The following is a 27,030-nucleotide window of genomic DNA, read 5'->3' as shown; positions in this document are numbered from 1 at the left end:
CTCAAGACAGGGGATGTAGTAGGTGGCTGGGCAGTGGAGAGAGGCAATGCAGCAGCAGGCTGCAGAGCTGGAACGGGGTCATAGAATTCTGCAGACGAATCAGAACCAGCGCTCCTCACATCAGACTCGGAAGATGCGCTTCTCATGTCCGATTCAGGATTTGCGTTCACTACAACCGACTCAGGAACAGCGATCTCTGCAGCTCTAGGCACGGGGTCTGGGGACAAGACAGGCTTGACAGGGACTTCTAGGATTCTGACGAGACGTGACAAATAATCAGACAGGGTCTTGGCAGCAATGACGACCGGCATCTCCTGACTAGCTGAAACCGACTGTAACACTGCTTTAGCAGCAGAATCGGCCGCGGCTCTCTCTTCAGCTCTCACGACTGCAGACTCATGAGCAACCCTCTCTGCTGCCGGCACTGGAACAGCGTTGACTGAAGCGGGCTCTGGAACAGCGTTGACTGAAGCGGGCTCTGGAACAGCGTCGACTGAAGCGGGCTCTGGAACAGCGTTGACTGAAGCGGGCTCTGGAACAGCGTCGACTGAAGCGGGCTCTGGAACAGCGTTGACTGAAGCGGGCTCTGGAACAGCGTTGACTGAAGCGGGCTCTGGAACAGCGTCGACTGAAGCGGGCTCTGGAACAGCGTTGACTGAAGCGGGCTCTGGAACAGCGTCGACTGAAGCGGGCTCTGGAACAGCGTTGACTGAAGCGGGCTCTGGAACAGCGTTGACTGAAGCGGGCTCTGGAACAGCGTTGACTGAAGCGGGCTCAGGAGGAGACAGAGATGGAGGACAGAAAGCTCCCTTCTTCCTCCTCTTTCTCCTTGGCCGCGGAGCAGAGACCAAAACCGGGCTTGTGACCAGTAGGGGAAGCTCAGCAGGGACCGTAACTGGTGCTGGGAGGACAGACTCTGGCAGGGTTGACTCCGTCGCTGAAGACTCCGAAGCAGACTCCCACGAGATCCGTCTCCCTCGCTTGCCGCGGAGACTTACAGGGGCGGATGACGCTTTAGGAGTCGAAGTGGGGCACCCTTGTTCCTCCTGCGTAACAACGCCTAAGATGCGACTCTCCTGGATCACAGGCAGACGGGCAGAGGGTGGAGATCCCAAGGAAGTAGTGTGTTGATCCTCCTGGGAGAAATGATCCCAGAGTCGGGCATAGTTCCTCAGGATCCACTCACCCTCGGACGGGATCGGACAGTTGACCCTCTCTCTGTCGGTGGGAGCTGACAACCACCATTGTTCTGGTTGTAGCCGGAGCCGGGAGGACATGCTGTCTGCTGGGTTCCTCTTTGGTCGGTTCATTCTGTTATGGTGGTGAGGAAGTACGAACCCAATCGCAGACAGTAGTCAGGGCAACACGATTTATTAAACAAATAACAGGGAAAACAAAACCCACGAGGGGGCAAAACATAGACAGGACAATGGAGACTAACTAGACTGTGACAGATAACTACAAGAAAAACAAACAACTAATACAGGCAATGGTGCAACACTTTAGGAAACGTAATTGGCAAACGAAAATCATCACGATATTCACAATGATGCTTCATTTTATATCGCAACAATTGCAAATGTACCATAGTTCATACAGCAAGATAAATTAGATTGGCATAATTACAGCACACTATTTAACTGCCATTTCTTAATCAGCTCCATATTTAATATACCAAATAATTTTATCTCAAATTTGATTCGTTTGATGATGAAAAGCTATGCTATTAAATAAGTTGAAGTGAAATGTCTGTGAGGGACGTGTGGTTCTAGAAGAAGTGTGTGTTTGCTGAAGAAAAAGAAGCAGTCTAATCCCACCCTCTCCACCTGTCCTCACTAATCCTGATTAGACTGCTTTATGCTCCAGTGTGCCAGTGCTTCCAGAAACACTCTGCTCACCTCCAAACTTTAACCCCTTCCTCCCCAGTCTTTTGGGCTACATCAGTGACTCTCTGCTCTGTACTTCCTGTAGTCACCCTGTGATGGATGGCTTGTGCAGAGAGATGTACATGAAGAATGAATTGGTCCGATATAACATTTTCTTAGTCAGAGTCAATCACTGCAGCTGGAGGAGACCAACCACTGCCAAAACTGAACCCACATACCATATGCTGCCAGTCTGGCTCATAAAACACCCGTTGGAGCAGATACATGCGACCATTAACTGCACTGAGATATTGTGCACATCAATTATCTGCATCAGGGCCCGTGAAATACTGTAAATCTGACAATGGCTGATTGCAAGGCCTACCCCAGATTCAGTGGATGTTTCTTCAGTCAAGCCACACACACACACACACACACACACACACACACACACACACACACACACACACACACACACACACACACACACACACACACACACACACACACACACACACACACACACACACACACCTTTGCTGAAATGTTTTAATATAGGAGACACACATGATATCTCTCATCTAAAATGTTCCTTTTATGCTTAATGCTGACATATTTCAGACTGCTGCATCGAAAGCTTCATTATTTAACCATGTTGTGCAGAGGAAGATTATCAGAGCTGATAGAGGTTGCCATTTGGGCTTTTCATTTCAAGTCTCCTTGGAGCCTTTTGCTGTCTCAGGATGCAGAGAATGAAATGACTTCAATCTGCTGCATTGACTGGAGAGCTCATTGACAGCAGGTTTTTTTGTACGACTGCCTGCATTTTTTTTTTATGCGAATCTGTGGTTTCAGCACCACGGACAGCAATGTTTCTGCACCACTTAAAACGGTTTTAATATACCAGTTATAAACTAGTTATCATGTGTTCTCCAGTTTGAAGAGAATTGTCCTGTAATAAATATCAGCTATGAGATTAAAACTGCACAGAAACTACAATAATAAACTCTTCTGAACTTTCTATTCATCAAAGATTCCTGGGAAAATTTGATCATGGTTTCCTCAAAAAATATTAAGCAGCACAACTGTTTTTTAACATTGCTAACAATTATAATAAATGTTTCTTGAGCCGCAAATCTGTAAATTTAGAATGATTTCTGAAAGATCATGTGACACTGAAGACTGGAGTAATGATGCTGAAAATTCAGCTTTGCATCACAAATATATATAAAATAGAATACAGTTATTTTAAATTGTAACAGACTTAAAAATGATATTCACTGACAGATCTGAAAAAAATTAAAACCTCACTATATGCAAGTCGATGTAATGTTGTCAATATCTCCCAGTGGTTTAATATCTGATGTGATGAACTTCTTTTGTGTTTTGATCCATAGTTTGAGGGCTCTAGGCTACAGAGGGAGATGAAGGCCTACATAGCAGCTGTGAAAGGTGAACCATTGCAAAATACACACATACAACTACACACACATGCCTGCTCAATGCTGAACCTGTTTCTCATTTTGTTATGATTGCAGGGATGCAGCAAGCGTCTATGAACCTGACAGAGTCACTACATGAAGTATATGAGCCTGACTGGCACGGCAAGGATGATGTCATGACCATTGGAAAGGTAGCCAGAATTATAGTTGTGACTGTGCAATTGTAAGTACAATGTGTAAAAAAAAGCTGTAGAAACAGAGCAAAATTACAGGGAAGAATATTTTCTAAGAAAAAATAAAGAGAAAAATAAATATTAGATATTAGTGGTGACAAATAGATGAGAGCCATCAGACAAATGGCCTGTGGGAAATGCTGAGGAATTGCATATGTAACATTTAATCAAAAGAGCTGCTAAAAACTAAGGATAGGTGTTGATTTCTATTCACAGTTTTATATGCTCAAGAACTGTTGTGAAAGTGGGTGAAAATGAAATACCTGGCCTCTGGTAAACCTGAGCATTATGTTCAAATTGAAGACAATTCTCACCAACTCTAGAACATTCTTATCTGTTCTGGTGAGATCTGGGGTTTAGGAACAGAAAAGAGGTTTTGGCAGTCTCTGGCACGAGCTGAGGGATTTGGTCTCAGTACCTGAGCCAAAGCTAAAATGCTGCACCTTTTAGGGAAAATGGGGTCAAGTCACTGAGCCGTTAAGGTCCATTATGCAGCCTATATGCACATCCATTTCACAGACCATTTATAAGATTCAGAAGAGGTCATGTCTTCTAGTCATGTTAATCCTTGGGCTGGTTAAATTCCCATACAGCAAATTTAATAGCTGGCATTACTTCATGTAGTATATAATAACTGTTATTCAGAGAAAAGAAATTAGTGCAATGGTCTTTTTGCTATTAGAGAAATTGAAGAATATGTTTTGTAGAATATGTTATATTTTGATGGTATATATATATATATATATTTTTTTTTGAAAACTGCATGAGTGTGAACTCATAATGATGATCTTTTATGTATAATATTTTGAATATTAATTCACTTAAAAAATAATTAAAAGTACAATTCCATTAAATTTAATTTAATAATCCTAATGTATTTGAATTAAAATACTATTAATTAAATTGTGTAAATCGTAAAAAAGGCTTAAAATTTAGTTTTTGAGTGTTGAGAGAATTGTTTATTTCTGATTTTGTTATTGTATTACATTTTTTATTTCATTTTATTGTATTTTAGGATTATGTACGTTTATTGTAAAATACCTTTTTTGAGGAAACAGAACAAATGTGAATTCATACTGATGTTTTATATATAATATTCATTATATTATATATAATATAAAATAATATTTTTTTTTATTATGTACATTTATTGTAAAATATTTTGGTAACACTTTACAATAAGGTTCGTTAGTTAACATTAGTTAACTACATTAGTTAACACAAACTAATAATGAATTGCACAGATACAGCATTTATTAATCTTTGTTAATGTTAATTTCAACATTTACTAATACTTTATTAAAATCTTTATGCACATTAGTTCATGCACTGTGAACTAACATTAACTAACAATGAACAGCTGTATTTCTATTAACTAACGTTAACAAAGATTAACAAATACAGTAACAAATATATTGCTCATGGTTAGTTCATGTTAGTTAATACATTAACTAATGAACCTTATTGTAAAGTGTTACCAATATTTTTTTTGAGTAAAATTCAAACTGATATGCTATGATGTTTTATATATAACATTTTGTATTATTGTAATTAATTGAAAAAATATATTTTTCAATTATTTTATTAGAATCACACAAGGAATAATGCTGTTTTTCCGCATATCAGGGCTGCATATTGTTTTTATTAACACCTTTTACACAAGCAGCAGAGAATGTTTCTCATCTTGACAACATTTTATACTGACTTGGATAGAAAACAAGTTCATGTGACAAACTAATGGCTTCATAAAACTAGAAAAAATCAAAGCATACCATCTGTCCTGCTGCACACAGATGATGTGGTTTGAGGGAGGGAGTTATTAATAGTGGGTAATGGCATATGTCATTTTTTAGTATGGAGTAGGGCAGTGACTCAACACTGTCCTCAGAGAATTTCAATTTCATTTACCCAAGGACGCTCATTTGTGTTTACTCACACCTCTCTGAGGGGGAGCGCAATGAATTCAGCTTTCTGAATCTGATTTGCATCCTCTGTGAATGAGTAAAAGCCTAATTAGATTTTAATTTCCCTGCTGCTGAATCATAAATCCAACACCTAAACTCATCTGTTTATGATAAAGGAGCTGCTGAATAACATTTAAAGAGGTCTATACAGTAGATTCTCTGTGAAATCTCCCATGCTTGTCAAACGCTCTCGGTTAATCTTGCTAATGGCTGTCCTGTCTCCTCTGCAGAACTGTGATGTTCTGTGGGAGGACTTCCATCAGAAGCTGGTCGACTCTACCATCAACAATCTGGAAACATATCTGATTCAGTTCCCAGATCTCAAGGTGCCGGTGTCCTTTTACTCATGCTGAATTGGTTTTAAATAATGTATCATTCGTATTTTCATGAGAAGTACTGTCTAAGCTGACGCATGTGCCAGCACACAGTGCTGTAAATAAATGCGAAAACACATTCAGCTGAAGGGTAACCATAGTAACCACAAGTGTTTTCCTTCCCTCCAGACGCGTGTCGCAAAGAGAAGCAGGAAGTTAATTGACTATGACAGTGCAAGACACCATCTTGAGACCCTGCAGACTTCAGCCATGAGGAATGACAAGAAGATATCAAAAGTATGTCAGTCTTTATGGCCTTTGAAACGTTCTGAATACAAAAAATTGTAAATATGGTATACTGTGATCCGAGCTATTGCCTGAACGTATATGCCATATCTGTGTGCATGTAGGCAGAGGAAGACTTGAAAAAGGCCCAAAGGGTTTTTGATGATCTCAACGTTGGCCTGCAGGATGAGCTGCCCACACTCTGGGATAGGTGAGACATTTTAAGACTACTGCAATCTGAGTTTAATTGTTGCACTTTTTTAATACTACATGAAAAAGCATTCATAAAGAGCATTCCTGATTTTTTTTCTTGCTAGTTTGTTTTAATTCTATTAAAGGTTGTGTAGGTAAGAATTGTCTAAAGAACTTTTTTTCAAATTGGCTTAAACTGTCTTTATATATCAATACATAATTAAAATGTAAGTACTTTGAAAAAGAGAGTATACAAATTGAGTGACTCTAGTGTATTTAATCTTCAAAAAACACAGCTCATTAATTCCTACCGGGACGAAACAAGTGATTGGCTTGCGCGACTGTCACTCTCCGTCGCCATGACTACCGCAGCTATAGAGCTGGTAAGTCCCGCCCCCTCCGCTAACCCCGCTGGACCTCAAAGTTGAAAAACCGTCAATGCAAGTGAATGGGAGAAAATAATTATTTTCTGGTCCCGTTTGAATTGTGCCATGAATGTGAACATATGTTGTCAGTGAATTTTTTATATAATCTTTCGTGTGAAGAATGCTACAATTTAGCGGGTAGAAGTTTGATACGGGTAGACTTTGTGTGAGAGCACTTTGTGGACTACAACTCTTCGCTGCTTTCGGCGCGTTTGAAACGTCAACACCACTAGCTCACGGCTCTAGCTCACGGATCCCGCTAGACATGGCTGTGTCTTTGGTGCACTTCACCGCCTTCTTTCAGGGAGAGGACAAAATCGTTGAGGTTGGCGAAAATCACGGGTAAGTCAACTTTATGTGGTGACGTCACATAGGCGACATGTAGTCTTTCTCGTTATGTCTTTTCCACAACTGCTAGCCGACCCGAGGTGGGTAGTAACGAAGTACATTTACTTCGTTACATTTACTTGAGTATTTTTGGGGAAAAATTGTACTTTTAAGAGTAGATTTAAATGTGGGTACTTTTTACTTTTACTCGAGTACATTTCTAATAAAAAAACGGTACTTTTACTTCGTTACGTTGAGCGACGTTCCTCTCGTTACTTTATTTTAATGCAATACGTGTTGTTAAATGCGTAGTTTATTCCACGCGCGCTGTATCTTTTTTCTAGGCATGAGCGATGCTCAATTCACAAATGAATCACTCTTTTGAGTCGATTCTGTTCAAAGACTTCATCAAACAAGTGGGCAGATCTGTCTAAATCGGTTCGCGAATCAGTTTGTATGATCTGTTCAGTTTCCTGCACGCACTGAATCGTCTGAAGCGCTTTCAATTCACACTCGACTCGGAGTCGTAACAGGAAGATTTAAGAACATCAAGACAAGAGCGTTGGATGAAGTGGCTGTGGACCTACAGTACAGTCGAGTGAAAGCAAATCTGCAAATGCATAATTTTTGCCAGCGATGAAGATCTCTATTATTTTCGTATGCTGAGGATGATCATGCGTGGAACGAATATTCGATTTAATTTCATTCAGGTAATACATTTTACAACCAAACAGATTATTACGATATGATAGCACTACTTCAAAGTATGACATTACCCGTTTTTTTGGACATATACATTACTTTATACAATAAATAAGCTACCATTGTCCACATATGAAATGAACACCCGCCATCCCGCGGTAATGTGTGTTTTGCGCAGTGGCGTGCCAACTCAACTTGAAAACGAATGCCTTTGCCTGCCTTAGACACTGTTGACCAGTTTAAACATGCTTGCAGAAATATACATTTGATTACATTTTGGAGAACAGACAGAAGAAGATCCGTCGATGTGCGTTTGATCGTCGTTTGTGTTCAGATGTTCAGTAGCGGTCAGCGCGAGCACATGTGAAGAGTTTTAACTCTTTCTTCTCTGTGTCAATGTTTCCCTTTACATGCCTTTAAATGCAAAACTCTGCAGATACACTATATTTCGACATTGTCTAATAATCCAACTGTAGTTGTATAAGTTACTATTATACAAACCAAAAGATAGGCAATGATTTTCGGGCTACAGATGGCAGAAATAATGCTTGTCTCTTCTGTTTTTGTGGCAAAGATAGCCTATCTAATTATGATAATAATAGTCATTTAAATAAAAAATATCTAAATAATATGATGTTTTATATATATATCATAGTATATATAGGCCTATGATCCGAAGTAACTAACTATAGCTACTTGAGTAGTTTTCTCATTGGATACTTTTCTCATTGGATACTAATTATGATAATAATAGTAATTTAAATAAAAAATATCTAAATAATATCGTTTTATATATTTATCATATATATCGGCCTATGATCCGAAGTAACTAGTAACTAACTACTTGAGTAGTTTTCTCATTGGATACTTTTTTACTCTTACTCAAGTAACTATTAAGATTGTTACTTTTACTTTTACTTTGAGTAAATATTTCTAGAAGTACTTGTACTTTTACTTGAGTACAGTTTTTGGATACTCTACCCACCTCTGTCCGACGAATCATACCATATACTGTCAAACTTGTAACATGAAAGATTATATAAAAAATTCACAGACAACATATGTTCACATTCATGGCACAATTCAAACGGGACCAGAAAATAATTATTTTCTCCCATTCACTTGCATTGACGCTTTTTCAACTTTGAGGTCCAGCGGGGTTTTACGGAGGGGGCGGGACTTACCAGCTCTATTACTGGCTCTGCCGACGTGCGCGCACTCGCGCACCTGTTTTTAGGTGGGACTGAATGGAATTAATGAGCTGTGTTTATTGAAGATTAAATACACTAGAGTCACTCAATTTTTATACTCTCTATTTCAGAGTACTTGCATTTTAATTATGTATTGGTATATAAAGACAGTTTAAACAAATTTGAATAAAAGTTTTTTTTAGACAATTCTGACCTACCCTACCTTTAAAGGGATAGTTCACCCAAAAATTAAAATTCCGTCATTAATTACTCAGCCTCATATCGTTCCAAACCCGTAAGACTTTCATTCATCTTCGGATCACAAATGAAGATATTTTTGATGAAATCTGAGAGATTTCTGTCCCTCCATTGATAGCTGCACAACTACCACTTTGATGCTTCAAAAAGTTCATAAAGAGATTGTAAAACTAATCCATATGAATCGATTAGAAAATATGCTCTTCCCGAAACCGTGTTGTCACAAATTGGTCGTTCAACATTGGTTAATGAAGTCACACAGGTGGAGGAGTAATAATTACTTTTAATGAATCTGAGGAAATCTAATTAATGCTAGATGTTTTGCTATAAATTACAGTACGTACATGCCATTTTTTTTTTAATTCTTTATTTCCAGATTCTATCATCGGCTCGTTCTTACGTACTAGAGCACGTTCGCACATGCGCACTCTTAAAAAACGGTGCTTTAAATCTTTTAACAAACTAAATGACAATTGTATGTATTCTACATAAAAGATACAGATTGCACTGAATGTCAGCTTGCTTATTTTGCTCAAAATAAGGATTTATTAAGTCCACATGTCCTGCAAACAAGAAACTATGCTTATAACCACAGGCCGAGAGCTGTCGTTCAAACCACACAACTTTGCGATGCTTTTGGCGAATGTTCGTTTTCGGGAAACACAGACTCATTGAACTATGCTGATAACGACGGAACTTGGGAGTGGCCTCGTAGGGCAGCGAAGCAAGTGCATTCTGGGAGTTGTTGTCTTTCATCCACATGAGCCAAAAATACATTTTCTGGCTTTTCTCAGTCTAGAAGGCTCCAAATTCAAAAATAATTGCACATTTCTACTACATAAATGACCCATTTTAAATACACATTCATGTTTCCAGAGGTGAAGTATCCATTTAAGGCCCATTCACACCAAGAACGATAACTATAAATATACTGTAACTATATTAGCGTCCACACTAGCGGACGATATCTTTCTGTTTATTTTAAGCGCGTGCTTGTCACTTTAAATGCTCAAGCTCGTTACAGCCGGATGGATTCTGATTGGCTGTCAATGTTTTTTAATTCATGTTTTTTCTTTATCGTTATCTTTAGTTAATTGTCCTTAGCGTGAACAGGCCTTTAGAGAGCCAAAACTCTCATTGTTCTAGTTGGACATTTTTCTGTGGGTCACGTTTTGACCCTTTGTTCACATTCAACACTAACTGGTGTACAACATTATTTGCAAGACTAGCTCAATAATTAGCATCAATCTCTTATATAACTAAAGCCTTGCTGTATCATGCCCAGTATAATTATTGTACTCTCAGAGGGGTGGTAGTTATATTTACAGCCTGATGCCCTGACAATACAAGGCTCTGGCCGATAATATTGATTTAATTTGACCAAAGGCCTTCCTGGAATGCACATTTACATCCCAGTTTTCTAAATGTATCCATTAGTTGCACAGCATGCTAGCTGTACAGTACACCACAGCGGTTACATACAATAGAAGAGGTAAGGTCACTTTTAAAGGGAATGGAATATGCTGCAGAAGAAATTGGGGCAAATTTGTAAAATATAATGCATGTAGATTGAATACTATTTGTCTTGTTTTCAAAAATGCTTGCTTTTTGTGCTAGAGAGCAATAGATTGGCTGGCTGGAGCTAATCTGGATGTTTAAAGGAATTCTGTGGCTATAAATGTGTTGTGTGAGATGAAGGGAAGTGTATTTTTGAAATGTTGATTGAATGCGTTGGATATGGACGACAATCATGTTGATGATAATTGCAGGACTGATAATGATAGATGTGGTAACCTGCCATAAATAGCTGGTTTACACAACCGGAGTCATCTGCTTTGTCACAAAGAAGAGAATGTCTAGAATTAGTCATCAGTTTATTTAGAGCACAAATCGATTTTTGTTGTAACTGTATATGCATTGACTTACTACCGGTATGTATGACTGAAACAAAAAATATTTGTAGCTATGCTGTGCTAAGCAATATGCGGTGGCGGTGTGTTGCAGTGATATATGTCGGGGATAGTTCACCCAATTTTTTTATAAAATATATAATTTACTTACCCTCATATCATTCCAAACCTGGATGACTTTCCATATAATGAAAGCCTCTCTTTCTACTATGGAACACAAAAGAAGATATGTTTTTTTTTTTATTCAATAAAACTCAATGGGATCTAATGTTATTTTGGACCCCATTGACTTTCATTATATACAAAAACAGTTGAAAAAAAAGGAGGAGAGTAAGTCATACAGGTTTGGAACGACATAAGGCTGGGTAAATGATGACAGAATTTTAATTTTGAAACCTTTTACTAATGTAGTTAGTATTTTGAGTGTTTTTGTAGACTATTTTAATTATAATATAAGTAATAAAGCATAGTAAATAATTCAAGTGAAGTAATGTGTATGTATCTTGTGGTCATCTGTATGTTGTGGTGAATATGCTCTGGTAAGCACTATTCTGTTTTGAGCTGAGAGGCTCTGTCTGCTCACTGAAGCAACAGCCTGGTTACATAATCCATCCAATCAGCAGCTTCCTCTCTGCACCAGGCCCTCCAGCCACGCTCATTTCAGCTCGGGCCAGAAAGAAAGATGCCCGAGATACATTTATAACTGTTACAGACATAAAAAATGGCAGATTTACATTTGATTTGTTTTATTTATTTATGGACTTTATTTAGAGTTTTAGGGTTCTTACTGATGTACTGTACAAGCATTGACTGATGCATTTTAGCTTATAGGAGTGACTTGCATATAGGATTTCCCCATTTTTTGTTTAATAAGGATTAAAGGATCAGTTCACTCCAGAATTAAAATTTCCTAAAAATGAAGGTTTCATCCAAGATGTTAATTTCTTTCTTCAGTCGAAAAGAAATTTAATAATAAGGTTAAATAAGGTTTTTGAGGAAAACATTCCAGGATTTTTCTCCATATAGTGGACTTCAATGGGGACCAACGTGTTGAAGGTCCAAATTGCAGTTTCAATGCAGCTTCAAAGGGCTCTACACGATCCCAGCTGAGGAATAAGGGTCTTATCTAGCGAAACGATCTGTCATTTTCAAAAAATAAGTATAAATGTATTTACTTTTTAACCACAAATGCTCGTCTTGCCCTAACTCTGTGATGCGCTTCCATGACTTAACGCATTATGTAGTCACGTTGGAAAGGTCATGCATCACGGTGGAAGACCCAGTGTTTACAAAGTCAAACGCCCTTTAAAAAAAGGTAAAACAATAATGTCGGACAATTTTGAATGAGTTTTTCACCCTACCCTACCTTCCGCCTACCTTTTCCACATGACTATTTAATGCGTGAAGTCGTGGACGCTTCGCAGAGCTAGTGAAAGTGGGGTTTGTGGGGAAAGTATATATATATATTTATTTTTTTTAATGACCGATCATTTAGCTAGATAAGACCCTTATTCCTCGGCCATGATCGTGTAGAGCCCTTTGAAGCGGCATTGAAACTACAATTTGGACCTTCAACACGTTGGTCCCCATTGAAGTCCACTATATGGAGAAAAATCCTGGAATGTTTTCCACCAAAAACCTTAATTTCTTTTCGACTAAAGAAATAAAGGCATCTTGGAAGACATGGGGGTGAGTAAATTAAAATTTTCATTCTGGTGTGAACTAATCCTTTAAAATGGCTTTAACACCTTGCTGATGTATTAATGTTTGAGGTTCAGAAGTTTGTGTTAGTGCATCACATTTGGATGCTTTTTCACATGTAGTACTTTTGATACTTTTCAGACTTTGGAACGATTTAAATCATGAATCTTTTTTTACTCTTCATTTTGCTTAAACTCTATATCAAACTACTTGTTAGTTTTCTTTGTATGAGAAAATATTTCTATGTACCATTGGTTTGGTCTTTTTTTTAAAACAAGGAATTTCTGACCTCTACAGAACATCAGTATCCATCTGTTTGTCTTGTTAAATATCTAGATGCTTCTTCAGGTCATTGCGCACTTGTTGGATGCCGAAGCCTAATCATTATTCTTCTCCTCTCCTCTTTGCAGTCGGGTGGGGTTCTATGTGAGCACCTTCAAGAACGTCTCTGGCCTGGAAGCTCGATTCCACAGGGAGATCTCTTTTGTGAGTTGGTTTAATTTCTAAAGCTCTAGTCTAGAAGCTGTTAAACATGACGTTTCTCCTAAATGTCACAAACAATACAAACTGGGTGCTCGGGAAACACAAAGCAAATGTTTGACAAGTCATACTTGTTTCTAGTCACATATGAGTAACCCGTGATTGTCGTCCTGGGAACATTTCCTGCAACATGAGGGTTTTACAGCAGTCACAGGCTTCTGTGTTTTCAAGAATGGCTTATGACAAAATTCGCAATTTTACATAGTAAGATTAGGAGCTTTGTTTCTGATCCATACAGTCAGTCAAAGAAAAGCATGCTTCATCTGAATCTCTGAATCTGTTGGTTGTGCTGCAGCTATAACTCATGAAGACAAATATCTTTGTGTGTGTTTTCTATATCACAGAAGAGTGATGAACCATTGAGGGATATTTATAGGGCTATTTAACTCTTAAACAATGCAGTGCATCTGCTGGAAAACACAACAGAATGTGTAAATGTGGGAAAAGCACTGCTTGCCCTATAAACTAACAAAATATCCCACCCTTTAGACACACACATAAATACATAAATATTGGTGTTATATAATGCTGATAATATTTTCTTGCTCAGTAAGATTGGACAAGTTTAAACTGAATGTTTTATACAGGTTATTATGTTAATATTACAACAACAGTAATGGAGTATGGCAGTTAATATGACAACGTTTATTTAACTAAGGTCATTCGTTTTCTAGACCTTCTTGATCTAGTGTTAGAGACATTACTGAGTGCTGATTTTTGCTTCTTTAGATCCACACAATCACTGGACAATGTATCTGTCATTCTGGGTTCACACTGTTTTAGTAGGGAACTCTGCCTGGTATATTGTGTTTATTATTAGACACAGCATGTGGCCGTCAGTGGGCATTGTTAAAGACTTTTATCGCCTGAAGGGGTATACAGTGCAGCTCGGCACAGAAGCTACTGCAAAGGTCTGCTATGTTTGTGTCAGTGTTATCAGCACATATAGGTCAATGCATCTCTCTACTGACACATGCTCTATTTTTACTTTAAGGAATGAGAAGCATTTGTTTCCCTTCATTTCAAATTCAGAAAACCTTTATGAAATAATTTGAGCATTAAGTGTTATGATGGTGATTATGAATTATTATTATTAATGGTTTGATTTGCATACTATGTTTATATTAACAACATTGAGATTATGTACAAGTTTATGCACAATAAAAATGCATGAATAGCTTAATAGCCTATTCAGTAGCACCAAAGTTCCTGAACGGAGAGATAAATCGCTGCCAAAGGCAAGTAATTTTGTGTGAGTTCTTCTCATAATTATTTGTTTCCCTTTATTTATTTCTCTGTGTTTTGGATCTAGCTCTGTCATAAGCTGTATGAAGTGATGAATAAGCTCGCTGAGCAGCATTCGGACAAAATGTTCACGATTCAAGGAGCACCCAGGTAAGGAATAGATTTTAACCTCGATTAACCTCCCTGCACAGAATGTACTTGTTCAATGATGGTACTGATGGTTCTACATAAGAGCCAAAAGTTGAAGAGTCTTGAGTCTTGAACTTTTTATTTTTGTTACCACCTTTAGAAATGACAAGAAAACAAGAATCTTGTCATAATGCCTTTAATACTTGTAATCTAACATTTATACGGATTGGCTTTGTTTGTGTTTTTGCTGTTACAGAGTGAAACGGTAAGTGGAATAGTATAGACTATTGTGTATCCTCTAAAGTTTTCTTAATTTGGTAAGAAAAATAACTGCTTTAGTGAAAGAACACTTTTGAGTAAGTAAACGTCCTGTGCACAAAATAGATTTGTAGTGCAGAGGAACCCCATAGTTCAACAGCAATGTGCTTGAGGCAAATGATGATTGTGTTTAGTTTAGTAAATCTAGTAGGTGATGGGTGGTGTCAGGAACCTTTAGGGGCAATTACATGTTCTTCTTAAAAATATCCACTAAGGCCTGTGATCTTCTTAAAGAATATATATTTAGAATTAAAGAAGTCATAATGAATTGTCAAGATGGTGTTCTTAGTAGTCATGTAGTTTGTGTGTGTGTGTTGACAGTGACTCGGGGCCCCTGCGATTAGCCAGGACTCCAACCCCACCTGACGATGACAGCCCAGACAGCAGCCCAGCTGCCAGCCCTAACCACACACTAAGGCCTATATCTCCCGGCCCACCTCGACCCAAATCACCTTCACAGGTAGGGCCTGAAACACCTCCAAGACACAATGCTTATCAGGATTTTCCTGGTTTTCCGCAACATTTAGAATGAATATGCAACTAGAAAGTTTGCAGTTCATTCATGATGTGCAGCACAATTATTCTCTTTGACCAGCATTTGTGAGGTTATGATTTGCAAAGTTCAAAGGCACATATGGTATATCTTCATCTCAGCTCAAGATGGGACCTCCAAAACCACCTCCTCCAAAAGCTACTCCAACCAAGGAGCTCCAACAAGAGCAGATAATCGACCTGTTCGATGGAGGCTTTCCAGAAATCAGTGTTACATCACCACAGGTGAGTGAACATTCTGGAGCCTTACTTTATTAGTAGTATGTAAAAAGAGAAGAGACATTAGAAGTAAGCCAGTGTCATTGAGCAGCATGTTACCTTATTTAATAGTAAGTCCATTTTATTTTTATGTCCTTATTTTAGCTAAATGAGAAACCAGGAGAATCTCTCCTGGACATGGATTTTGATCCGTTCAAGCCTGATGCCAGTACACCTATCGGGCAGACCCAATCACCCATATCTCAGGTTCTTCTTCATATTCTGCTTTATTGTATTACAATTGGGAGACAGTGAGATGTCAAATAAAAGGTTTAGCAATAATTTCTTTGTTTTTGTGATAATGGAATATTAATCAATCAGTAAAAAAATAGATCTTAAATGCATAAAAAATGTTTTCCCTCACAGACACTACCTTGGGATCTTTGGACGGTGAGCCTGCTTCCTTTCCTTGTGTTCTTTGATCTATGTGTAATGATCTTGGAAATCTTGGTGCTATTAGTAACTTGGTGACAGAACCCTGTCTCCTGTCCTGATGTCAAAAGAAGTGGCCTAGATTTGTATTCTTTTGAAACATAAATTTGCACTGGCATGAAATGTGAAGATGTTGCCGTATTTTCATGAAAAGCTTACAATCGCTCCTGTTGAGCATGAATTTGACAGCAAATACCTTTGATATCTTTGTTTATTTCTAGGAAAATGCTGCACAGCCTGCAGAGCCTGTAAGTAATGACTGAAAAGAGTGTCTCAGTAGAAAGCAATTGCTAATGTAATTGAAGTTCATGGCAGAATTAACCTTCAGCTTTCAAGAGAATATAACTTCTTAAATGTTAATTTATTCATTACAAATTTTTACTACAAATGAAATGATTTCAGTTACAGAAATCTGTCCACCATTTCTCCAGTGTGACATTGTACTCTAGTTCAAAATATTCATGCTTAGTTTCTTTAATACATGTCTGTGACAAATCTGTGTCTGTCAGTGACAAGTCTTCTTTTGCCCCTCCTCTGTTGAAGGCTCTTTTTTTTTGGACATTAACCACTTGTTACCTTTTACCCCTGGTCAGGCTGCAGATGCTGGCTTCACTGCCAACTGGGCAGCTGACTTTGGTTCTTCTGCCACTACGGTCACGGAGGAATCTGAAAATGCTCAACCTGCATTGGATGGGCAGGGCTGGCCACCTTCCGAGGGTTGGCCTACAGAGGCAGCATCAGAGCCGCAGGAAGAGGTGGCCACAGATGAGGTTAGAGCCTGGGATACGGAAAACTATCCTGAGCCAAACCCAGACTGTGATCCCTGTGCTGTGGGGGGTGGCGAGGCCAAGCAACAGCATCCAGGACAGGGGCAGGAGGGTGTAGAGGAAGGTCAGACAGACTGGGCTACAAATCAAGTGGAATGGGCAGAAGAAAAGGCAGGTTGCGGATCAGAGGAGACAGGGGCAGAGGAGACAGTGGGCTTGCAACCAATGCCTGGAATCATATTAACCGATGAGTTTGGTCAGGTGATTCAGGATGCCACGGAGGGAGTAGGGGGAGATAGTTCCAGATGGGGCCTGTCTAGCCAGGTGGATTTAGATGGATCCGGATCAGAGTGCGAGACTGCTGAAGAATGGGGTGATGTCCCGGGACAGAACGGTGGGTGGGTCAGTGCAGATGATGAACTTGAATCTGCCGAGAATGAGAATCCAGTTGTGGCACCAGAACAAGGCACTGTGGCCCAAGAATGCTTTGCAGACTGGGACACCACGGCTGACAGTTTCCCCAAGCAGATTACCCCTGCTGACTCTTTGTTTGGTGGTGATGCATTTGCAGCCAACTGCGATCAGCCTGAAGCAGTACCATGTGTCTCAGAGCTTGAAAATGAAAGCTCGGATGAGCTGCATTCAGACCCATCCAAAGCAGGAGCAAATATGCCTCAAAATGTTCTTGATTCTACTCCAAGTTCAGACCCATTTGGCACTGAAGGTCATGATCCATTTGGTGCAGGGAATGATCCTTTTGCCGCTTCAGGGGATGACCCATTTGGCACTGGAAACGATCCATTTGCCACCTCAGACCAAGACCAAGATCCCAGTGGCTTTTCTGGAAGTGATCCTTTTTCTACAACAGGCAGTGATCTTTTCGGTTCTGAAGGATTACCAACAGAGAGTCCGAAAACTGGGTTTGATTCCGATCAATTTGCAGAGACCCAATCAAAAGGTGAAGGACAGTGGGCAGCCGAATCCTTTGCCGCTGAATTCCCTTCAGATCCTTTTGCCACTGGGGGCAATCAGGACCCATTTGCTAATGAGATACCATCTGATCCTTTTGCCAATGAAAGCAGCGGGGATCCATTTACCAATGAAAACTCCCAGGGGTGGGCAGGGAGTTGGGAATCTACTGGGACACAGGAGACCATTCATGAAAGAAAAGAATCGGATGTATTTGATGACAAAACTGGACATGGCAATGGGTTTGCCCAGTGGGCAGCCTTTCCTGCGCCAGCTGCAGACTCTGAGAACTCCAGTAAGGGCTCCTGGCAAGAGGTGAGCGATAGCAGTGGCTTCTTCTCTTCTGATGGCCAAGGAAACTTCACAGCAGGCTGGCCAGGTGAGGCTGTTCCACCCCAAGACCCCTTTGCCTCCCTCCCTGGACCACAAGACACCTTTAATCCTAAAGGTACCATTGCAGTGGACCAGGTCGGTCATAAAGAGCCAGAGAACTCAGACCTGTCTGAAGATGAAGTTGCAAACCGGAGATACGGAAAGTTATACCAAGAAATAGATACAGAGCTGGAAGAGGTACCTGACTTCCTGCCACTCTGCTTAGCTTAGCGTAGAGTAGACTACAGCAAGAATACTCCCCTCCTTTCCTGCCTGCAGATGAAGTACTATTTTCCTGCTACAAAACCCCTTCGGACCCTGGAACCCCTCCCACAGTCCACAGCCCCAGGACCTGTTCTCCTCTCTCTCCTTTGCTTGCTTTGATTGTTTGTTGGTTTTGCTAAGTTCAAGTAGAATTTACAGTTTTCCAAGTCTGTGCAATTAAAATACATATCTTTGACGGTTTACATGCTAATTACTCATTCAATTCGGTTTAGGTGTCCAACAAGGCTTTTAATGGATTCTCTAAGGTAAATCAGAGTTTAGAAAGTTTGCTTTTCAGTAGATTAAAAGAGCTAACACAAAAGCTACATTGGCCAAAGTGATTGTGCTAGTATTTTAGCAGTGCTTTTAGTTTGCTGCCTGAAGGTGCTGAAAAAGTATATTGATTTTCACATAATCTGTTTTTCAGGAACACGTGTTGCATTAATTTTGAGTATAGTATAGTCAATAGTATATTTTGAGTATAGAGTATAGTGTTCATAGTGTTGTTTTGTACAAATTTTATGCCGTAGTTTAAGAAATAGGAAAAAAGAGATTAAACTATGGATCTCATCATTTCAAACAAATGATGACACTAATTTTACAATGAACATGCAGAACCTGGTGTTAAAAATAATTGTGGCCCTGCTTTAATGTACCTAATCCTGTTTTATATCTAATGCTGTGGTGAACCCTACTAATTCCTGTTCCCTGAAAGATCCATTAAAATATTTCTCACTGGAACTTTGAACTAAATAATCAAAATAATCAAAATAATAGAAACATATATAGCTGGTTATATGTTTCAGATTTCATACAATTCAATTTGCTTACCTCCATCCCTTTATTCTCTCTTTAGGATGCAACAGTCGGAACATTTGTGGCCGAATTTGATAAGATGGTGAGTTGACAGTCTTTTGATAGTGAAGATTTTGACTGTAATGCTTTGTACTATCCCAGAAATAATTTATCATACTCAGTGGGCATCAATAGGTATGTTCCATAAATGTTTCTTTGTAATATTGTTATTTTAGTTTTTCCTCTTTTTTAATTTTCCCCCTTTTGTAGGTACATTTTTTCATATGCATTTTTTTCAATCATTTTGTTGTTATGCTCCCCCATGGTTGTAGTGCCTCAAAGTCTGATTGCACCATATGAATACATCTGTCATTGCTTGTTGCAAAGTCTAGAAAACTGATGGAACTTTAAATGTGACTGTTGTTTTAAACTTATGGGTTTTGAGACTGGTCCAGTGGTGAAGGTGGGCAGTGTTTCTTATTGTCTTCTTGTAAATGTATATAAAGTCTGAAGCCCCAGAGGCTGATGTAGCTGAAGGAGAAGGTGAAGCACCCCCAGCCTCAGTACCTGAGGGTGGCGAGGGTCCCGTCACCACTCCCCCTACAGATACACAACCAGCAGAGATTACTGCTTCAAGCCCCCCTGCAGAGACAGCCACAGTGAGTGACAAAGCGTCAAACTCTAAACGTCATCAGAAATAATGTCATCACCATCATCATCAACACCATTGTCATCATTTTTGTCATTTACATCAATGCTTTCCATTGTTACTATTATCACCCTAATCGTAGTCGTTGTGATCATCGTCATCAATATATTGAAACTATTTTCATAATTTTCATCTCAACATCAGTCTTGTTAGCATCTTCATCATCAACATCTTCCATCATTGGATAAAAGTTATTATTGCCATTGATGTCATGATACAATCCTCATGTTACGTTTTTGGCTACATATACTTGATCAGAAATGAGCTGTAGCCATTGATTGTGTACTGTTGTTTATAAAGAGCACTGTGGAGTCTCCAGTATCTGCTGAGACTGAGGCATCTGAGCAGGCTGAGGTATGTGCCTTAAACCTCTCAAAATAATTCAAAACACAGTGCCTGCATATTGACCATCTTACCTTTTATATTTTAAAACACTGTATGTTTTGGAAAAGAAACTGTTTAGATTTTTCTGGGGTTCTGTAACTCAAACATATTTGATTAAAAATATATTTATTTTTATGCTATTGACAATTGTAAATATAGATGTTTTATTATATTGCATATGAACATATTTTATACAATACCAGTGCAAGCTCTGACTGTGACTTTTCTTTTTCTTATATTGTAGCCAGTTAATTGTTTTAATGTTCTTTTTATGGTGGTGAATTTTGAATATGTTTTATTTTTATTTTGTACCTATCCATTTTTTTTTTATGTACACATGCTTTGGGATCAGTTTTCAGTATATATATATATATTTTATTATTTTGCATGCACTAAAGTAAGATGTCAGAAGCACAGTCATGGAGTGGATCTTTAAAAAAAACAATACTGTTTAATTTACATTATTGCCATGGTTTTTACAAAGACTTTGGTTGAGCTTGAGATTTTAAATGTTGATGAAAAAGTCTCAACCATTCTTTAGCTCGCAGTTGAGGACATAGAAAAGGAGCAACCCAGTGAAGAAGCCCCGGTAACTATAAGAAAAACTTATAACTTATGTATAATGGATGGCATAAGAGAAACTCAAGTCATATGCAGCACTGTCGCATATGTGCTTGGTTTCGTACTGTATCTAGCAAATCCTCGTTTTCTGTACAGAAACAGCCTTTTGGCATTTGCAATGTGTCCAAATGAATTATGTATGAGATACAAGATATGAAAGAAAAACAGGTGGTGTTATTTGGAAGTATAACAGAAATTGGAGATAGCATGAATGTTTTTTATTTGCATAGGAATCTGCTCCAGTCCAAGAAACAGAGAAGGAGTCACCTACAGAGGCGGCTCTGGTAATTTCACTTCTATAATCATTGCCTTCCGAATATGAAATTAGTGCTACTTTCCATTATTAGTGAAGACCTTCCATTAATAAATTCCACATTCCTACTTCTAAACATGTTTTTAGGTTCAGCAATAATTGACAGAGATGATAAGCATCCAAACTCTGATCCAGATTATATTAACGGTTACGAAGATACTCGCATGACCAGATACAGATTTGTTGACTCATCACTGCAGTATGTCTTTCATTTGAATAAATGAATGTGTAATGATGCTGATAACCACGTTTCTTTGTGTGTAGGCTACCTTTGAAGATAAAGAGTCTCCCATTGACGAGACTCCGGTAACTATTCGTCTTAATAGATCAAAAATCTAAAAGTCTTAATAGATCAAATAATTTTGTTATTATTTCAACATTGCTCTGTACATATTTTTTCTTTGTAAATTGTTTTGTCTCATGAAGCCATATGCAAATACATTTAATTATTTTATTTATTTAATCACTGTTGTTGTCAGATCATTTCTGACAAGTTTTTAGTGTGTGTGCTAGAATACCTTGTAACAGTATAATTATTCACATATTATTTGTCTGAAAGTCAAATCTAAGCCCTAAGACAGTCTGATATTAAATCATCATCTGGCTTCATATTGAACTTTGTGTGGTTACCAAACTGATGGCTGGAAAAAAATGGAACAGAATGGTAGCCACATAAGTCATTATTTAGTATTGCAGAATGCTTTTTTAATAATATGTGTTGATGGATGGAAACTTCTAACATGCGCTGTGGCATTTATCAAAACCTTAAACACATCTTTTTTTGTATATTTGTATGTTTTATGTTACGTTTCAGGGTACAATCAGCTGTTGCAACATCTGGCAGCACAATAACAAACACAGTCCAGCTCATAAATTATTATTCTTGTTCCAAGCACAAAGCTTTGTTTTTAGATCCAGAGACGATTAGAAGGCTGACACTGCCACTGTTTCTGCCATTTCTGATTGTACCTTTATTGTTTAATTTTCATTTCATGTTTTTTTTTTCCCCTGGTCTTTTATGTTACAATAGCTTTGAACCACATAAGGTTGCACACACTAAAGCCAATTTAACAGAGATGATGTTATAACCCGACAATTCCCCTGCTTACTGAACCTTTAAATAGTGGCTTAACAGATGACTATTATTATCCCTCTAATCACCATTTTCGGTTTCTATGGTGACTCCATTCTTACATCACTGTAACGGGCAGTACATTCTCTCTTTGCTTAAGTGACGTTCACAGGGCAAACATTTTCAGGTGTCAATATAATCTTAGCATCTATGTTTTGTTGAATCTGAATTTAGCAGTTTTGAATGAAAAGGGGTTCTGGAATTGATGACAAAAAAGGGGTTCCATTTTACAGTTATTCTGGAGTCAGGCTGAACTTTTCGGTTACTTCGTCATATGTATATTGAGATCATATTGTCACTATGATCTGAGGAATGTTCATCCATGCTACTTCATTCAGTAGGCAGTGGTTATCCACTATGAACCATGACCCCCTATCCTTCATGCTGTCTATTGAACATTTCCCCTAGCCAAAGTACTTGACTGTTGGTGAAACTCAAGTCAGTTTTTTTTTGAGAACTGACTTGCCATTCCACATCAGGGACGGTTTTAACTTCTGAGGTTAAACTGGTCCCTGCACCCCTCATTGTGACACTCTTGAGTGCTCCCCTCTGTGGTACTGTACACCAATCCATCCACATGAGTGGCTTGTGTTAAGTGTTCAAACACTGGCTCTCACTCCTGGGCACCTCTTCTAGACTATAGATGCCAAACCAGAGGAAGAGGCCAGTTCACTAGAAGCCAAACCAGGAGATGAACCAGATAATGTTGAGCCCAAACCAACAGATGAACCAGATAAGGTTGAGACCCAACCAACAGATGAACCAGATAAGGTTGAGACCCAACCAACAGATGAACCAGATAAGGTTGAGACCCAACCAGGAGAAGTTCCTGATAATATTGAGCCCAAACCAGGAGATGCTCCTGATAATGTTGAGCCCCAACCAGGGGATGAAACCAGTAAGGAGGGTGCTGCAAACAATGGGAAAGAGGAGGTAGATATTCACCTGTGTTTCTGCACTTTGGTATGCAGACCATTGACAAGACCCTGGTTTATTTATGTAACCGTTCTGGACTGCACTTTAAAACTCACTGATACTTAGAATTATAATCAAAATGCTTTAAAAACAAAGAGTGTTTATTTTGTAACATGATATGCTAAATGTCAATTATTTTTCAGTAAGGTCTTAATAAGTTAATGCATTAGCTAGCATAAACTAACATGAACAATGTATTTTTACCTCATTTATCAATCTTTGTTAATGTTAATCAAAAATACAATCGTGCATTGTTCGTTCACAGTGCATTAACTAGTGTCAATGTTAACGTGAAGATTAATAAACGCTGTACATGTATTGTTTGTTGTTAGTTCATGTTAACATATGTAGTTAACTAATGTTAACAAATGAGACCTTATTGTTAAGCGTTACCTATTGTTCTTTTATCCAGTTGTTTTAAATTTATTAAATTCTCTCAAGTATTATGTGTATAAAGTACGCATGTTTCATGTGTATTATGTATTAACTGTCAAGTTGTTGGTCAAAAATATACTTAAAAGTCTTACTTTAAGGTTTGTCACTTGAGTGATGCTGTTTGTTTGCCTCACCTCAGGAGAAGATGCCTATCCCTTCTGTTGTTATTGAGCCTGCCTCTAGTAATGAGGGTGATGATGACCGTGATGGGGATCTCACATCTCCAATCGCATCCATTGACAATGGGGTGATCGCAGAATGCCAGACATCCAATGACATCTCCTCTGGAATGCCTACTGGATACATTTTCAAGGTGAATATAAAGCGAACATCATTGAAGTAAGGGATAGTGGACAGTCATACATTTATTTTGCAAAAATGACCGAGTGACCGTACATTATCCTGTTAATCACACGGCCTCTCGCCAAATAAGTAAACACGTGGTCAGGAAATATGGTGAACCTGATCTCACCAAGTACAGCATGTTCCTGGACCGACGTCTTTGCTGATTATGAAACAATATCCCAATCAACCAATCAGATTTGAGGGACAAGTTTACAGTTTATGTCAAGTTTAGGTTGACAACCAGGGTTAGGTGCTTCCACATCAGTTTTATTTAGCTATCATTTCCCTCTGATTTTAGGGAAAAGTTATGGGTATGGTTAGATTTAGGGGTGGGGATAGAGTTAAGACTAAATTTTCAGACAGTAATGTTGTTCCAGGAACATTTCTTACTTGGCAAAATCACAGTGACCCATAAAATATTGATTTTGCCCATATCCACCTTACCTTTAATGTGCAAGTCTTCTGAGTCATTAGCCACTATAAATAAAAGAATAACAATGTGCAGTAAAAAACTGTTTGTGCTACAAATCAGTGTGTTCATGATTACGATAACATATTAAAATAATATTGTAACAAATATCAGTTTGCAATATCAAGCAGCATAACTGGAAGCGGCTGTCACCCAGAAGCCTTGCACAAGTTAAAAATGACCAACTTGAAAATGACCTTAAAATAAAAGCTAGATATAACCTTAAAGTTACTGCTAAGAAATGTATATAGGCTATATATAGTCCATTACAGGTTATAAAACATTTGGCCTAGCAACAAAACAGACACTGTAACAATATTACAGTAATATTAATTACTGAAGTCCTCTAATGTCATTTTCACTACAATCGATAACTGAGACAGTTGCATTTATGAAACAAGAGAAACGTGAAAGTAGTGCATGTTTTAGTTGCGTAGCTTTATCATAGGAAACATGTGACTACCACAATTGTCTTTTCTTCCATATTGTGACGTACATCAGAATGAAACGGCTTCTCGAACAAGAAAAAATGTAGGGTAGCCAGTAATCACGCCATCAGAGAAGAGATGTCGCTGCAACAGGGATACGCACAACAACGATGTGCATGCATAAATCATTTATAATAATTACTGCAATATTCCATAAAAACAAATTGTCAATTTTGATTTCATGGTGACTTTAAGATGAACACGCTGAAAATGAACAGAGCTTTTATGCACATTAGTCTTGTTCTTATGCCGTCTCGTAGGTTGAAACGTTGCATGACTTTGACGCAGCGAACCCAGACGAACTGGGGCTGAAGAAAGGAGACATTGTTTTGGTGGTACCTACAGAGCTAGCCGAAGACCAGGTACGGTTTGCTTGAATGTTTAACTTTGGTTTTGTTTTATTATCTTTTCTTCTGTTGTCATTATGATAACTGCTCATTCGATTGTCTCTTCAGGATGCTGGTTGGCTCACTGGCATCCGAGAGATCGACTGGCAACAGCGCGGAAGCTCAGCTAAGAAAGGACTGTTTCCTGAAAACTTTACGCAGCGTCTGGAGTAAATGACCTCAGCGTGTCATGAGAAGGCGTGTGGACCTTGACGTTTGCAGACAGAGCCATCCACCGTGAAGTCTGATGTGCTGATGACAGCTGTCAATCAGACCAGGCAAAAACCACATAAGAGGAAATAAACCACAAGCGACTAAACGAAAGCAAGCGGAGACACAAATACCTACTCAGAGCATAAAGAAAATAACCAAGCATGACGTGATAGTATGGTCAACCTTTTCTCGCAAAACCAAGATAAAGTCCCTGTTTTCTTTTGTTTGTTTACCTGTGAGCAGCAACGAATTGATGTGTGCTTTGTTGGAACTCTGGTGACCTCCACATGTAATCCCTGTCTGTTTAAAGAACTAAAGTGAGAGTTTCCCCTCTAAAGACAAAAAAACGTTACCTTATCCTCTCTGCACCAAGTGTATTGTATTGACTTTGTTGCTCTGCAGCGAATTTTATCAGAATTTGTAGTGATATGACCTATTTAACCATTCTAAGTGTTACACAAAACTTAGGTGTTTTCTTTGAGATATTTCTGATATAAATGTGACATTGCATCATCGTTAGTGTTCTCTGTAGTTTCACGGCTGGCCGTGCGCGGCTATGGTGGTGGTATTTGGCATATGTTTGACATTGGCATAGTTTATGGCCGAGACTTTCAGTGTTTATGCCAAATTAATCGAAGTCCTCTTGATGAATATGGATATGTGTTGAGTTTACAGCATGAGAAATGTTGTGAGAAGAAATCTGAAATATTGCACCTGGCTCATACAGCTTGGCAAAACACAACATGTAGCTCCCTATAATTACAGATATTACGTGTATTATATTCACAATGACATAAATGCAGAACCTAACCTTGTATGGACGTGGAAACATTACTTTGTGAATGATGTTTTATGTTTGGAGAAATTGTATTTATTCAACTCTATATTTTTTAAGCCAATGATGAGTGGGGAAGTTTGGGGTGGGAAATCAAAAAAATATGCAATATATGTAATTGGTTGATAGAGTAATCACTGTCTTTGTTTGGTTCTGAAAAAAAAAAACAGCATCACTCTTGTGTTCGTATTGTTAGCCTCACTGTAGAGCATTTCTGTGATGGACATATCTGTGCTAATTTAACTGTAAAGTGAATAAAGAATAGTTCATATGAGT

The 27,030-nt window shown here is 38.5% G+C and overlaps 1 protein-coding gene across 12 annotated transcripts in view; it reads left to right on the top strand.

The window, feature by feature from the left end:
• Positions 1–27,029, top strand: part of amph (amphiphysin) — a 35,834-nt gene extending 8,805 nt beyond the window's left edge. The window contains exons 3-27 of one of the 12 annotated variants that reach the window (XM_079613069.1): positions 3,263–3,317; positions 3,404–3,498; positions 5,735–5,830; positions 6,008–6,115; positions 6,229–6,314; positions 13,219–13,294; positions 14,661–14,743; positions 15,362–15,500; positions 15,695–15,817; positions 15,956–16,057; positions 16,217–16,240; positions 16,504–16,530; positions 16,876–18,588; positions 18,888–18,920; positions 19,511–19,552; positions 19,956–20,108; positions 20,459–20,512; positions 21,084–21,131; positions 21,394–21,447; positions 21,741–21,782; positions 23,245–23,379; positions 23,413–23,541; positions 24,158–24,331; positions 25,581–25,682; positions 25,776–27,027. In XM_079613069.1, coding sequence (XP_079469195.1) covers positions 3,263–3,317; positions 3,404–3,498; positions 5,735–5,830; positions 6,008–6,115; positions 6,229–6,314; positions 13,219–13,294; positions 14,661–14,743; positions 15,362–15,500; positions 15,695–15,817; positions 15,956–16,057; positions 16,217–16,240; positions 16,504–16,530; positions 16,876–18,588; positions 18,888–18,920; positions 19,511–19,552; positions 19,956–20,108; positions 20,459–20,512; positions 21,084–21,131; positions 21,394–21,447; positions 21,741–21,782; positions 23,245–23,379; positions 23,413–23,541; positions 24,158–24,331; positions 25,581–25,682; positions 25,776–25,880 — 3,798 coding nt within the window. In that variant the 3' untranslated portion in view covers positions 25,881–27,027. Of the gene's footprint in view, positions 1–3,262; positions 3,318–3,403; positions 3,499–5,734; positions 5,831–6,007; positions 6,116–6,228; positions 6,315–13,218; positions 13,295–14,660; positions 14,744–15,361; positions 15,501–15,694; positions 15,818–15,955; positions 16,058–16,216; positions 16,241–16,503; positions 16,531–16,875; positions 18,589–18,887; positions 18,921–19,510; positions 19,553–19,955; positions 20,109–20,458; positions 20,513–21,083; positions 21,132–21,393; positions 21,448–21,563; positions 21,713–21,740; positions 21,783–23,244; positions 23,542–24,157; positions 24,332–25,580; positions 25,683–25,775 lie in introns of those variants that run through there. The other 11 variants (XM_079613064.1, XM_079613066.1, XM_079613068.1 and 8 more) reach the window with 11 other exon arrangements.
• Position 27,030: the final 1 nt, after the last annotated feature.

The sequence above is a fragment of the Phoxinus phoxinus genome, assembly GCF_949152265.1.
Source record: "Phoxinus phoxinus genome assembly, chromosome: 5".
In the NCBI taxonomy this organism is placed as follows: Eukaryota; Metazoa; Chordata; class Actinopteri; order Cypriniformes; family Leuciscidae; genus Phoxinus; species Phoxinus phoxinus.
This window is presented reverse-complemented; position numbering and strand designations above follow the sequence as displayed.